The sequence below is a fragment of the Helianthus annuus genome, chromosome 9 (genome assembly GCF_002127325.2).
Source record: "Helianthus annuus cultivar XRQ/B chromosome 9, HanXRQr2.0-SUNRISE, whole genome shotgun sequence".
Lineage (NCBI taxonomy): Eukaryota > Viridiplantae > Streptophyta > Magnoliopsida > Asterales > Asteraceae > Helianthus > Helianthus annuus.
This window is the reverse complement of record NC_035441.2, coordinates 132,368,474-132,385,105: the sequence shown is the minus strand read 5'-3', so window position 1 is coordinate 132,385,105 and position 16,632 is coordinate 132,368,474. Positions and strand designations below refer to the sequence as shown.

General features: G+C 32.7%; 1 protein-coding gene across 1 annotated transcript; it reads left to right on the top strand.

The window, feature by feature from the left end:
• The first annotated feature begins 711 nt into the window (after positions 1–711).
• LOC110876375 (rhamnogalacturonate lyase B) lies at positions 712–8,763 on the top strand. Its single transcript, XM_035977598.1, has 15 exons — positions 712–848; positions 955–1,067; positions 3,412–3,481; positions 4,174–4,295; positions 4,388–4,444; positions 4,514–4,633; positions 4,864–4,983; positions 5,084–5,219; positions 5,635–5,805; positions 6,312–6,467; positions 6,558–6,743; positions 6,832–6,973; positions 7,065–7,224; positions 7,681–7,921; positions 8,494–8,763. Exons 1-15 carry the CDS (start codon positions 810–812, stop codon positions 8,731–8,733), a joined length of 2,073 nt encoding a protein of 690 aa, XP_035833491.1. The 5' UTR covers positions 712–809; the 3' UTR covers positions 8,734–8,763.
• The last annotated feature ends 7,869 nt before the right edge of the window (positions 8,764–16,632 follow it).

Genomic DNA, 16,632 nt, shown 5'->3' with positions numbered 1-16,632 from the left:
GAGATGATGATACTTCAATGATTCGTCGGTGATCCAAATTTATTGTTAAAAAAAATGCAAAATATAATTCTCTTTATTTACCATTTTTCGCTTATAAAAATATACATGATTGAAAAAACTACCTTTTGCTTAAGAAAATATACATGATTAAAAAATAATACAATACCAAAATATTTTCATTAAAATTATTCATTTTTGTACTCATGTATTGATAGACATTATTAAATTTCATTAAGACAATTATAAAAGTATTATTTCAAAAAAAAAAAAATCAAGATCTATATAGTTCCTCAAATCCGACACCTTAAATGCTAAAGATTTTATTAAATTTTCATATAGATTTTATTAATTTTTCATAAAAAAGTCATTGTTAATATTAGAAAGAAAATAAATATATCATTAAAAAAATGGGCAAAATAGACACCTAAATTGTATAAATGCTAGAGATTTTATTAAATTTTCATAAAAAAATCATTGTTAATATTAGAAAGAAAATAAATATCATTGAAAAAATGGGCAAAATAGACACCTAAATTGTAGAAATTATTCGAGTGCGTATATCCCTAATCAAATGACAAGACAATCCCTGCAAAAGCGGTATTACCAAATAAATTTTGACAAGTCTTGAAAATTGAATATTTTTTAAACGCTGATTACCTAATAAATTAAAACCTACCCAAACACATTAATATTCGTAGCACTATAAATACACATATTCAAAACCATACGAGAGAATAAAGTGTTAGTGTCATTATATCCCCTGCCCTATCTCTCCTAGATTTGCCGAGAGGTGTTGGGTTGTTTGACTTATGTTAAAGAATCAGTTGAGACTTGAGAACGACATTAAGGTTTTGTTAGAGGCTAAATAGTCAAGGCTACCTTTTTTTTTTTGTCATTTGCTATATAAAGCATGCAAATTTATTACCGTGTAAATTTGGAGGATTTGCTTTGCAGGTACTGGAAATGGGAAAGATGAAGGATATGATATTTGGGACAAAGATATTGGTTGTTATTATTCTTCTCCACTTCATCTCTACTGCCGCTTCCACAAGCTCAATCAATACAAAGTTAGTTTCATTCTTGATCTCTATCTCTTAGTATGTAATCAATACTAAGTTTCATTCTCTCTCTCTCTCTCTCTCTCCCTCTCTCTCTCCCTCTCTCTCTCTCTCTCTCTCTCTCCCTCTCTCTCTCCCTCTCTCTCTCTCTCTCTCAGAGCATACGTAGTGGGGCGGTATGGCCCTCATAGCGCCGGGCACACCGAAACGGGGGGCGCTATGATTAAAAAAATCGGAGGTGGCGCGATGTTTTTAGCGGCGTTATTTTTGATATTATTTAATATTCGACCGTTGTAAAACGGTCATATTTAAAAAAAAATTCAATTTTTTTTATTTTCACAATATAAATAACTTCCAACTCTTCTATTTTTTACAAATCATACTCAAATATTCTCTCATTCTTTATATATTTTTTAAAAAGTGTTGAAGCTACTCCCACCCTATTAAAAAAAATGGGTTTTCCCGTCGGAAGACTCTTTCACCGATATTTACCGAATTTTTTTTCGCCCGAAGAAGACGCGGCTGAGGAAGAAGCGGTTACGAGTGCATGTACTTTTGTGATACAAGCATTTGAGCACGTTCGGCCTACTCCCCCTCCACGACCCATCTTGCGGCGCACCTATATCTTGCGAGATCGTGAAGCGCGAACGAGCGTTTGATGAAAGACTATTTTGATGCGACACCGGTTCACGGACCGAATGTTTTTAGACGGCGTTTGATGAAAGACTATTATGACTACGGCCTCAAGTTGCATAACGCCCCATAAAGCCCCTTGCTGACGTGGCATGCCACATGTCGCATAACGCCTCCAAAAGGGCCTTATGACTACGGATGGCCTTAGTATGTATATACACTTAGCGACACTTAAACCCGTACCACTTTGATACAGATAAACAACTGATGCCACTAGTTCAAGAGGCCAGTGGCGGACCCAGGATTTTATTTCAATGGGGTCCATTTTCGGGTCGGTCCTCGTTCGGGTCGAGTTAAAGTGAGGTTTGAACTAGATTTAAAAAAAAATAAGAAAAATGAGCTTATCAAGTATTGAACCCATGACCTTTTGGTTGAAAAGAGGGAGATTTACCACTACACCAGCTTTCTTTTTATTTCTATGGTGTCCACCTAATTGTATTTATGGGGTCTATATACAAATTAATATACCGAATCTACTATTTTTTTTTTAAAAGATTGAGGTCCGGGGACCCCGGTGGCACCAATGTGGGTCCGCCCCTGCAAGAGGCTAACGTATCTGTTTATTTATTTTAATATCACTATCCAAAATCAAGAGCATTCATGAATTTATACTTCGTTATTTCAAGATAAAGGGAGGATGAATTTTGGTCGGAATTACAGGCGATGGGAATTGATTAGGGTTGATCGGAAGCTAAAATTTTGGTTGTCATGAATTGCATGCAATAACATAAATTAAGGTTTTTATTTAGTTTCTTTCTTTAACCGTATATCATTGGGTTGTCATGAATTGCATGCAATAACATAAATTAAGGTTTCTATTTAGTTCCTTTCTTTAACCGTATACCAATTAATAATTATCTTTTGCATATTTTTTCCTGAATTATTGATTTTTTATTTTAGTTGTGTCCTTTTTATAGAGTTTTCTTTCCTTAAATAATTTTTTTAAAGAGGAATCTTTTTAATAGGGTAATGTGATATTGTGATTTATGGCTGCTTTAAAATCTATGTTTCATTTTGATAGTTATTTTACATGTTTTTTAAGAATCTGAATCAAATTGAATTTATTCGAATTCGAATTTTTAATCGAATACGAATTAGGTTTTTTTTCGAATACGAATTCGAATCGAATTCAGTAAGTTTTAATCGGATTCGAATCGAATAGGAATTTAAGGAAAAATAAAAATTATTCGAATAACTCGATTCGAATAATTCGAAAGTTCGATATACATTAAATGTGTATTTTGTACGTATATTTCCTAAATTTTAGATAATTGTATATTTACTATCTTAATTTTATTTGTACCGGATTTATCATGAGGCCAAAGTTGGTGCTTCGGTTCACATGCAAAAAACACTCGACTCTCTTTCTAAAAAATAGACAAGATTTTAATAAAGCCCCGTGATATTTCTACTAACATTGTCTGTGATAACACCAAAAATATTTCTATAAATGAATTTTTTGCCCCAAAATGTGAAATGTTTCTATAAATGAATTTTGTGTCCCAAAGTATATATTTTTCCGCTAATGATTTAACCTTTTTTAGGCTCAATGTTTGCTTTTGATAAAATGGTTTTATGGGGACAATATAAAAATAATATTTAAATTAAAGAATGTACATTTATAATCGACAATCCACTTAATCTGTTGGTCTAATTGCAGAAGGGCGTTAAAGAACCACTCGAGAGTTTCGGTGTCATACCCAGTGCAATTGCATAACTACGATGATCATGTAAGTTCAGACGACTTTCTTTCAATTTTTTTTTTTTTTTGAATCAATATAGGAAACTTTTCATTTCACGTTTTCAATTTTATTTTTATTTTAGAATCGCTAATTAGTAATACAATTCTAAAAAGGATAAGATGTTTCATTGAAATTATACATATATAAAGTTAAATTAAAAACTTTTGAATACAAACAAACACACACATATATTATTCCTAGTACAAAGATACCTAAATTATTATTTTTATCATTAATTTATTTTTTTTTAACTTTATCTTCTGCATAACAAACCATTAAGCTACATTGTTATTGTGATCTTTTGTTTGATGTTTACATACACATACATAGGTTATGTGTAACTAATATAACAGACAAAAACTTTTGGAGGCTTAAAGCGAATAATAACATCAGGGCCTTTCTTGACAAAAAAAGTTATATTTTGCTTTCTATAATATTATGTATTAAACATAATATTATTTTTTTTTGTATTTTAAAAATTTGGGAGTCCTACCCTCCTTCCAAAGTGAGGGATCATAGCCCTTGCTTTGATTCACTCCTTGTGTTGCCTCTAAACCTGTATACGACTTGTACATGTATGGATTCTATAAATAAACGAATATATACTATACGTATGAAATACAAATATAATTGCTTATATAAAACCTATTTAAGAATACGTATTTTTTTTGTGTTTTCAGGTAGTTGTAGACAACGGCATCTTTAGCATCACAATCGCAAGTCCAGAAGGCATAGTCACCCGCATAAACTATAATGGAATCGACAATATACTAAACGATCGTAACGAAAACTCAGATCGCGGGTATTTCTCTCTTTTTCTGATTACACCAAAAGAAAACTATTTATTTTTCGTTAAATTTACAATTTTTTGTTGAATTTATTGTGGATTATCAGATATTGGGATGTAAACTGGAGTGATCCATCGGATCTGAAGGATGGTCTTTTGGATAAGTAAGGCATAAAGATTGTTGTCGTTGGTGTTATGTAGTTTGTGTTTTTAATTATACGTCTATTTTGCAGGCTTACGGGCGAACACTTAGATGTTATAGTTAACAACGAAAACCAAGTTGAACTGTCATTCAAAAGACCTTGGACATTTGCCCAAGAAAAGAATCAAGTTTCCTTAAATATCGACAAAAGGTGTGTGACATGCTTAATTTTTAATAAAGATGCTACTATATTATAAAAATCATTGTCTTTCTTGATCATTTTAGAATAACGTAAAGAAGTTTATAAGTAGTTTAAGCAGCTTCTATTTTTTTAACGGTCAACAAAACAAACCTTCTATTACCGTGAAATATCGATAAATAAGACTTAACATTTGATTATCTTTATTCTAATTGATGAAACTCAATCAATGATGTTTTAAGGTTTGTTGTCTTGCGGGGTTTGAGTGGTTTCTATTCGTATGGGATTTTCGAACGTTTAAGAGGGTGGCCTGATGTTGATATCTACCAAGGCCGGATCGTATTCAAGCTACAGGAAAAATTGTAAGAACAAGCAGATGTCTATTGGTTCTTTTTAAAATCGTTCATAATATAAAAGTTCACCATAGTTTGATATTTCTTAATTATCTGTATGAGTGAAAAGGTTTCGATACATGGCGGTTTCGGATGAAAGACAACAGCTCATGCCAACGTTTGAAGATCGCGAAAAGGGTAAACCCCTCGATTTTCCAGAAGCTGTTCTTTTGACTCATCCTTCAAATTCTCGTCTTCAGCACGAGGTATCCTTCTTTTTTGATCCTAACACATATACGCGTGCACGCTCACAAACACACACACACACACACATATATATACACACATATATATAGTGTGGGTTCTAGAGTGAACACTAGTGTGTTTGTGAACTGAGTGAACAAATCCTGGCCATTGATTCACATCATCAAATTACACTAGTGTATTTTTATCACCAAATCCTTCCTGGCCATTGATTTACACTTGTGTATACACTAGTGTATTGATAATTAAGGACTAGGATTAGTTCATTAGTGTTTACTATAAATATCAACGGTTGTTCACAAATGAAGCTAACCCCATTTATATGTGTGTATGTGTGTGACTGTGTGTGTATATACATTCATTCAATATTTTTAGAGTTTTAACATCTTCATTGAACTTTTACAATTGCAAACACAGGTAGACGACAAGTACCAATACTCGACTGAAAACAAAGATAATCGGGTTCATGGTTGGATATGCTCAGATCCGCCAGTCGGATTTTGGATGATCACTCCTAGTAACGAGTTTCGTAATGGTGGCCCGGTGAAGCAAGACCTAACCTCTCATGCTGGTCCTGTTACTCTCTCCGTAAGTGCACACTCAGTTTCTTTGTGTTTAAAATAAAGATGTGAAGATTAAAAAGTTGGTTATAATGTAGCTAGACTAGTAAAATAAGTCACAAGATCTTTGTAGGATACTTTAATGACCAACTTAATTATTTTTAGATAATAGTAGATAGAAACAACGCTTGTAAGGAGTCCTATTAAAACCAATAAATACCCAACAACAAGCAATGAAACCAAAGACAGATATAGCCGCTAAACTATAAGATAAGTACAGAATTATAATTGTTTTTTTTCAAATGTTTACATTGTTGTTGTAATAATCATATATTTGAATTATTAATACAAATTTCATGTATCATATACAAACATCAATAAACGAAGAAAGCCGTTGGTTTGGTTCAAACATAGGATTCAAGATAATTTTAGTTAGAATATGTAGTCATAATTTGGGTCAAGTAATATGTTAGCAATCTTTTTTATTTAAACCTACTGTACGAGTTTTTAATACATGGTTACACCCTATTTCAGATGTTTTTTAGTACCCATTATGCGGGGCCTGATCTAGGAATGAAATTTCGAGATGGTGAACCATGGGAAAAGGTTTTCGGACCCGTGTTTATATATCTGAACTCGGTTTCAACAGAAGAAAGTCCACGTTCCCTTTGGGATGATGCCAAAGAAGAGGTAAAAGTCTATAATATCTGTTGCAAATTGTTAAAGGGAATTATGCAATTAAGTGACTGTTTACATCAATGATATGTGGTCTATAAATAGATGCTAGTGCAAACCAATAGTTGGCCGTACCATTTCCCCAACTCCTCAGATTACCCTCGTGCCAATCAACGCGGTCTAGTAACGGGCCAGCTGGTGGTTCGAGACGTGGGGTCGGCATTTGCCAACTCTGCGTTTGTTGGCTTGGCTCCTCCGGGCGCACTTGGATCATGGCAAGAAGAAAGTAAGGTACATTTCCTCATTTCTCAACATTATAATCATTTTGGTATACAATCAAGGGTTGTTCATATAATGCGATCCGGTTTGTCGCTATTAGGGTTATCAGTTTTGGACACAAACCGACGAAAAAGGTTACTTCGAGATCAAGAATGTCCGGCCCGGTTACTATCATTTGTACGCTTGGGTTCCTGGGTACATTGGCGAGTACATGTACCAATCTATTATTTATGTCCTAGAAGGTTCTTAAAACTTAATCTCATAATATTTATCTCTTTTTTCATATTTATTAATGGAAATTTTATCATGATTATGGTTTTCAACTATTAACAGGAAGGGAGAACAGAATGGGTCTGCTTGTGCACAAACCGCCACGAAATGGCCCTACAGTTTGGGAGATTGGTGTCCCGGATCGCACCGCTGCCGAGTTCTATGTGCCTCCACCGAACCCAACCCTCAAGAACCAGTTATACGCCAGCCAAAGAACCGATTCGTAAGCATTCCATCACTCTCTTTCATTGCATTTTTGTTATACAAGATAAACCACTAGTGAATGACTAAAGATCGGTGGCATTGAGCCGATCTTAAACGAGAGGATACCAAGATCATCATGCCCTCATTAATAAACGAGCCTAAACCCAAGCTTCTTATGTTACTATTTTTTAATGTGTTAAATCATGGTGGTGCTTATTATTATCTAAAAGAATCGGATAAAAATAACTAAACAATATATGTTGCATTAGTACATATAAAAAATATAATAAATAAAAAATTGTATAATAAATATAATTAGTATATTAAATAATAAACGAGCTTAAAGACAGCTTGAAAAACTATTTATGAGCGGAGCTCGAGCTTAATAAACAGAGCTAGACGGGATCAGGTTGCCTCATTTGCACCTTTCAACGAGAACCTCCATGTGATCGCATTTGAAATTGTATTACTGCAGGTTTAGGCAATATGGTTTGTGGGATCGGTACACTGATCTGTATCCAGATAAAGATTTGGTCTACACCGTTGGCGTTAGCAATTATGAAAGGGATTGGTTTTTCGCTCATGTCAACCGGCATGTAGGAAATAAGACCTATGTTTCGACTACCTGGACTGTTTTATTTGATCTTGAAGATGTAATTACCGGAAATTATACAATACAACTGGCATTAGCATCCGCAACAGCTGCAGAATTGCAAGTAAGTAATTATACTATGGCAAATAAATCAATATCTCATATAATTTTTGGGGGGCATAATCACTTTTATATAGTTGCACACTTACTATTAAAAATGAGAAAACTAACCCTCAACCCGTTAAAACTGAAGATGCGTTTGTTTAACCCGTTCAGTTAAAAAGGTCAAACTACCAACTTGTTTAACGGCAAGTGACGATACAAAATATAATTTATAAGTTCAAGTGCCGACAAGTTTTTTTAACCCATATAACCTATTATCACGTTTGCAACTTGATTGACTCGTTTAGATACATGGTAAAGTGTTCCGAGTAAATATTCTATGTGTGTCTTGATTAAGATTGACATCTTTAACGCAAACACTCGTATTCGCATTTTTAAATGAACAGTTCAATCAATCAATTTAGTGTGAACCTTTGTCCTCCTTTATATTGTAATTTTTAACCAATTGCAATTAAGCATTTCTTTTTTAATACTTCCAAACACTAAAATATATCTAGATTTTTTTTGTATTTTTACTTATTTTGTCACTCAAATGACCACCATTACTGATCTTAAGCGTTTCTTACTTCTCAGATTAGAATCAACGGCGTAGGAGATGCGTCGCTTGTCTTTACGACAAAGTTAATCGGGAAGGATAACGCAATTGCACGACATGGGATTCATGGACTATACTGGTTGTATAGCATCAATGTTGTGCATTCGTATCTACGAGCCGGAGAGAATGCTTTGTATTTAAAACAAACTAGAGGTTCATATCCTTTTAGCGGAGTCATGTATGACTATATCCGATTAGAAAGACCCCCTGCTTATTAAATTCGTTATGTCTATTTTTTATATAAATAGTTGGAGAATAGATTTGATAGTTGCTTTTGTATTAGAACAGAAATTTATGGTTCCGTTGTATACAAAAACGACATCAAAACAGTATAGTACATAGCTTTATGTAAAGACGTTGATATTGAAATTCATTTCATTAATTTTGATATTTTTGTTTCTTTATCCTTATTATTTAAGTTATATAATTGCTACTTAAGTATTTTGTATGGTAATATTGTGATCTTTGTGAATTTGCAAGTATGGAGTAGTTTAATCTAGACTTGACCCAACCCAACTTGGTGTAGAACACCATAAAATGGAACTTAACCCCTACTTTGAAATGCGCAGAGTTGGCAAATTGGAAGATGAACCTCCTGTTGTTAGCAGATCTCGGGGTGGAAGTTTCAACAAGTCCTATTTAGAAGTCTTTTAAAATGGCTAGAAAGTATTAAAGTTTTCTAAAACTTCATTCAACAAAGCAGTTTTTGTACACCTTTTGCACATAACGAAAATTTTATTTATAGGCAAATACCATAAAAAAACCAATACACTTTCTGTGTTATCTTATAAAACTCTCTTCACATTTTTTTATATATAAAACCAACATACTTTATTTTTTGTTTCATAAAAACTCTTTAAAAACTTTTTGCACGTAAGAAACTAAAATACTTTCTTCTTTGTTTAATAAAAATCCCCTAACATTTTTTTACACTAAAAAAACAACCTACTTTCTACTCTTTAGTCATACAAGTACCTTAAAATGTTAAATTTGATCAAGTAAAAAACTCTTAATTATGATTGGATGAAACCATGAAAACATTATTTGACAGTTATCCGTAATTACGATAAAAATCATTTGTTTATACCTTTTTAACAATTTATAATTCGTACATACCGTTTTATATGTTTTTTTCGGTTTTTATTTTATTTTTAGTTATGCTAGCCACACTCATGTATTTTTATTATACTAGTAGGATGTCCGCGCGATACGGCGGAGCGACACTTCACATTGTGATACTTGTTTTTTTAGTTTTCTTATTCATATAATATTTATTGTAGCATCATTATGATAGATATACATAAAAAACGAAGTAATCGGGTAATCCATTTCATTTTGTGGTGCATGGTTCGGTTATTCTTCTCAACCGAAGCCAAAACCAAAGTTATCGATTAGTCTATTTTATTAACCAATCGGTTTTCGGTTAATCACTTCGGTTTATTCGTTTAGATTGACGGTTTTTGGTTTGGTTTATTTAAATTTCTGTTAAAAGCATAAACCAAACTCGGGCTAAAACTTTTGCTTAGAATTATATGAAAGTAAGGTATAAATACATGAAATAAAAGTAAAAAAAATATGAAATGGAAATATAAAATATGAAATATATGAACTGCAGGTATTAAAACTAGAAATATATGAAAATATGAATGATTCGGTTCAGCTAATTTTGGTTAAACGAGAGTACAAAAAAATTGAAAACCGGTTTTTGGTTAATTCGGTTCTCGATTTTCAGTTAATTTAGGTTTTTGTTGATTTTGGTTCGGTTTCGTCTATTTTCAGTTTAGTTTAGGTTAACGATTTAGTTATTAATTACCGATAATCGGTTTAGGTTAATAACCAATAGGTGCGTGCGCGATGCAGCGGGAAACACAGACATTGCCATGGTGTGCATTATTCGGTTTGTTAGATTATTATCCTCAACCGAAATCGAGGTCATCGGTTATTAACCACTCCGTTTTCAGATAATTGCTTTGGTTTATCCCGTTAGATTTACGGTTTTTGGTTAATTTGTTTAATTTCGGTTAATAGTCAAAATCAAACTTAGGCTAAAACTTTTGATTAGAAACACATAAAATTTAGATAAAAATACATGAAATAAGGTACATGAAATGAATGTATATATACATAAAATTGGGTAGATAGGAGATATTGTACAAGAGAAAAATATCCATATAAAATATTATTTATTACATGTTTTTGTTTGTACGTAATGACTTAGTGTGGTGTCTCATAAAATAGTATAATGAAATCACATTATCACAAAATGGCTATTCAAAATCATGTAGTCACGTAATAATACATAGCCAACTATTGTTACATGATTATGTAATCACTTAATGTGGTTCACGTAATCACGTAATATGTATTCAAAATCACGTAGTCATGTGATAGGTATTCAAAAGCACGTAATCATGTAATGGGTATTAAAAATCATGTATCTTTTTAAGAAAACTATAGCAATAGGCTGCTCGAATTAAATAGAATGAAACGCTCGTGAATATAGTGTAATTTAAAAAAAATATTAATGTATGAAAAAGTTATAGTCATTTGAAAATCAAGGGGGCAGAAGTTAAAGTGAGATATTTCAGGTCTAATCATGTTTTAAGAATAAATTATATACAAAACATTAGATAAATCAACCTAAAATAACCACATAATGCCATATATTTGAGATTTAATCACATAATAAAACATAAACAATTAAGGGGATAATGTGTAACTAGTAACTAATTATCTATAATTTTGTTAAAGATGAGTGATTAAAGTGTAATGTAGATGAGATGATTAAATTGACGGTATTTAATCACTTGACATTTTGTAGCTATTAAACATTTTGGGATAATGACTACGTACGTTGAGCTTTAATCACTTGTACACTAAGAAATCATCTACTTGTAGCTTTTTTCCACACGTCAATACTGACCTAGACAACTATCGAAACATCGACAAAAATGAGTAGGTCGTCATGATACTTTTGGATTTTTTTAACATTATAGTTTATAAGATACGACAAAAATACGTAAAAGAATTATAAGTTTGTTGTGGATGGGGAAAAGTGCAACTAATTACCCTTAATTATGTTAAAACTTAGGGAAAAATGCTCGGATAGTCCCTATGGTTTGCCCCTTTTTCATCTTTAGTCCCTAACTTTCTAAAATACAGCTATAGTCCCCAACTTTTGCAATTTTATTCCCGGATAGTCCCTAGGCCTAACATCAGTTAGTTTTCTCAGTTAATAGAATGTGAAATGACAAAAATACCCTTACTATAAAACAAAATAACTTAACCTATTAAATATATTTATTTATTTGTGGGACCCACTCCTTTATAAAAACAAAATAACAACTCCACCCCCACCCCACCCCACCTTCCTCTCTCTTTCTTCTCTCTATCTTCTCATTCCACCTACAAATGATGAAGATCCGGTTGAAGATCACCAATGAGACCACCAACAACACGATGAAGATCCAGTTAAATGAACCGACAGTTCAGACTCACCGAATCAAACCCAGATCCAAAACACTGAGTTGTCGGTGGCGAGTTCACTTCCACCTCTAGTTGGTGAGTCGTGTTGTTCTAAGCAATTTTCACCAAAATATTCAAGAAAGAGGAGCTTGATTTGCCTTTGAAATCACATAGATCCTTGTTGTCAATACTGTGAGCAACACCCTAAATGGATTTATTGTTTTAGTTTTCATTTTGTTCTTTGTAGCATATAGTTGTTTATGGTTTTTGTATTTTCAAGAATGTTGCATCAAATGCCCTAAAATTAAGAAAATTAGTTTGATTTAGTATTGGGTATTTTGATTTTCTTATAAATTTCAGTTAAATCCATAAAAATCCAAACTTTGTCAAAGGGTATGTTGTTTTAGTTCATTTTAGCATTTGGGTCTTGTTGTTCTAAGCAATATTTACTAAATGCCCAAATATTCAAGAAAAAGGAGTTTGATTTATCATTGGGTGTTTTGTTTATTATCTTCAGCTGATTTCACATTCGAACTGATCATGAATCCTGTGGTTAAAAGGAAACAAATTTTGTTATCGAGTTAGCATCTGGCTCTTCTTATCTTCAGATCTTTTCACCAAATGTCTAAGTATTAAAGAAAAGGAAGTTAAGATCTTATCTTGAGATATTTTCATAATGATATCTATGTCTAAGGAACTAGATCTTCATGTGGTGTCATTGGTGATCTTCAATTGGATCTTCATCATGTTGAACATCATGTTTGCAGGTGGAATGAGAAGATAGAGAGAAGAAAGAGAGAGGAAGGTGGGGTGGGGTGAGAGTAGGGTTGTTATTTTGTTTTTATAAAGAAGTGGGTCCTACAAATAAATAATTCTATTTAATAGGTTAAGTTATTTTGTTTTATAGTAATGGTATTTTTGTCATTTCACATTCTATTAACTGAGAAAACTAACTGATGTTAGGCCTAGGGACTATCGGGGAACGAAATTGAAAAAGTTGGGGACTATAGCTGTAATTTTAGAAAGTTAGGGACTAAAGATGAAAAAATGGCAAACCACAGGGACTATCCGGGCATTTAACTCGACTAAAAATATTATTATTGTTTAAAAGACCAATTTATCCTCATTTTAGGGATGTATGTATAAATTAAGAGGAAAAAAGTTCTTATTTTTTTTGAGTATCATAAAATGCTCATCTCTCATGCATTGTAATATAGTAAAACATGTTATCATAAGATTATTTTAATGTTATCAACTTATAGAATTTAAAATGGAAAAGAAAAGCCAAACATTGAACAGATTTTGGTTTGCCATATGTCCAATTTAAAACGTTAATTCATCTCATATCTTTTCTCACGTAGTATTAAAAAGAAAAAAATATTCACAGTTTTGTTCAAATATAACAGTTGGATGGACTTTTATATGCAAAAAGTTGTTAAGAGATTTCTATGAAACGAAAAAAAGAAAGTATATTGGTTTTTATGTTAAAAAAATAGGACTTTTATAAGAAAAAAATAAAAAGAATATAATATTTTTTTTATGATATTTGTATTTTATTTATTAACTTAGGTTTATTTATTAATAACCTGGGAACATCACTAAAAAGTTAATAATTTTTAGTATATATATTTTCGAGTTAATTGCCCGGATAGTTCCTGTGGTTTACCATTTTTCATCTTTAGTCCCCACCCTTTTAAAATTACATGTATGCTCTTTGTGGTTTGATCGTTTGGTACTCAGATAGTCCCTAGACTGGATGACCGTTAGTTTTTCCAGTTAAGTCAATGTAAAATGACAAAATTACCCTTCCTATAAAAAACAATAATTAAAACATAAAAAAAGTCAATTAATACTTAAAATTTAGTAGGGCCCACGTTTTAACTCCCAGCCCAGGACATCCCTTCCCTCTCTTTCTTTTCTTCTCTGGCTACCTCCGCCGTACTGGTGTCATCCGCTGCACCGGTGGTCTTAGTGGTCTCCACATCTGACGGTTTCTTACTGATAGGTGTAAACGATAACGTAGACCAAAACCTAGGGTTTCTGTTGCGATTTGTGGTGTTTCGTACTTCGTTTTTGCTTCTGTACGGTCTTCATCACCGTCGTGTTCTTCAATATTGATTAACAGAGCTGGTTCCTGTGGATGTTGAAGGTGAGATGAGAGTTTCATCGGCTGGATCTGGCTGTTCAAGAAGAGTTTGTAGGCGGAGGTCATGGATTCCAGTGGAGCTGCTTCGGCGGTTAACTTAAACTCGAAGGAGCCGCCGACGTCTTTTAGAGGAGTGGAAGAGATGGAGGATGATGTGAGGTGTACGTCATTGTTGTTGCAGCTTTCTGTGTCTTCCATTTTACTGACGGAGATCGGTGGTTAGACGGTGGCAGTGACGGTGGTGGTGGTGGAGGGTGTTATAGTAAATGATCGGATGTGATACTATTCTTCCATTATCTTTACAAGTGAAGTGATGGATATTTTAAATTGTTTTTATTGGAAGGGTAATTTTGTCATTTTACATTGACTTAACTGGAAAAACTAACAGTCATCTAGTCTAGGGACTATCCGAGTAACAAACGATCAAACCACAAGGAGCATACATGTAATTTTGAAAAGGTGGGGACTAAAGGTGAAAAAATGGTAAACCACAAGGACTATCCGGGCAATTAACTCTGTATTTTCCTTTCTTATGCAAGATTGTTATTTTTTCTACATTAGTTAGATTTCCACTGACATTGGTTCTTGATTGTCTATTGGCATAAAATTAAATATTGAAAACGAAATTCCCTATTTGCTGGATTAGAAACATACGTATTACACATATTAAATAATATTTATTTATAATAAATAAGACTATCATATATTTCCCAAAAACCTTTTCTAAAAAAATAAAAATTCCGACTTATGATGTAATCATATTATGTACCAAATAAAAAATATTATTTAATAAGAGATAAAGGCTGGAAATTAAAATCTAAACTTCATTGGAAGTTGATGTGTGGCATCCAACATTTAATAGAAGAGAGAGCCGGAAAAACCAACTTTTAGGTGGCCTACAAAGCTGAAACGTGTCTCCCAATATTTTTATTTATTCGATATAGAAGATAGGAGATTTCCTAACCACTAATGTCCAGTTTTAGTTGTGTTGACCCATGTGACCTCGCTTAACTTCTTGAAATCAGGACTATAATCTCACTTTTAGTATGTCCATCTCACTTTGAAGAAATCAAGAACCCCAAGAACATCATCTTCTCCTGGGCGGCTTTAGTGTTGTAAGTCATCAAATATCTATTTCGTGATTTGTTTCGGGCATGCATAGATCGTACGTGATACCCACAGTGATATTCTCTACAATTGTTTCTAAAGGAGGTCATCATGTGATCCTTGTGGTTTGAACATGTTGTAAATGAGATTTTCGTAACCTATATTAAAGGATCACCACCACCACTATGAATTAATTATACGGATGATCCTTGTGGTATGTCCATATTATGGTTTGATACATATTTTTCAAAATTTACCCATTTGGATCAATGCGTTTCAATAAAGTAACTAATTTGGTCCCCAGCACAAACGTGCTTATCTTTTTTCTGTTAAGTGATGTGAAATGGTCGAAATACCCACAACTCTTTTTTATAATTATTAATGTTTTTATATGTGTGTGTGATTAGGATTATGTGAGAACCATTGGTGAATTTGAGAATCAAGAGAATTAGTTCTAGCCTTTCATTTAATTTAATAGGTAAAGGGTAATTTAGTTAATCATTTGTCTCATATCTTAGGAAGGGTTCAATCTCTCTCAATAATTAAATTTTAAGTACTCTCACTACCCCATTTTCTTACATTATTGACTTACGAACCTTAGAACAACTGCCGATGATTATGCGATGAAGATGAAAATGTGATAGTAAAGCTCGATCATTGTGTGATCAAGATGAAGATGCGATAAAGATGAAGATATGGTGGTTGTGCGATGAAGACGAAGATCATTCCAAAACCTAATATCCAGTCAAATTAGGTTTGTGATGGCGAAGCTCAATCGGAACAACAAAAATTAGATTAAAGGTCGGGGATGTGGTTTAAATCGATCAATAGAGCATATATATGAAGATTATTGTTCAAGATGAAGACGTGTAACACTCCAAAATTTCAGGCTAATTATAACGCCTCGTTTTTTCGGAACTTTCCGTTTATAGAAAGTTTATCTTGTATTTCTATTTTCGGAAGCTTGACACTCTTGTAATCGTATTTCATTTCATATCGTTGTAAATCCGAGACTTTTATCGTAACAAAATTGACTATTTCCTACAAATTAAACTTTGTTTAGTTATTCATGCTTATACATCTAAATTCGTATATACGTTTGATACAAATTCGTCATTCTTGTAAACACGTGAGCATCTTACGAACAACAACTTAGAAATGTGTGATTCATACGTTCATATATACAATACTTCATTTATTCCTTACAACACAAAATCCATGTTTACCTACTTATAAAACACTTGATTTCATGTTCCATTTGCATGCTAATATGATAATTATACATTAAATATCATATAACACCTAGATTTATGTTTTATGTACTTATAATTTGCTAATTACAAACTACGAGGGCTGGAAATAACAAAAAAACAAAAATGAGTTCGGTTGGATCAGCGCC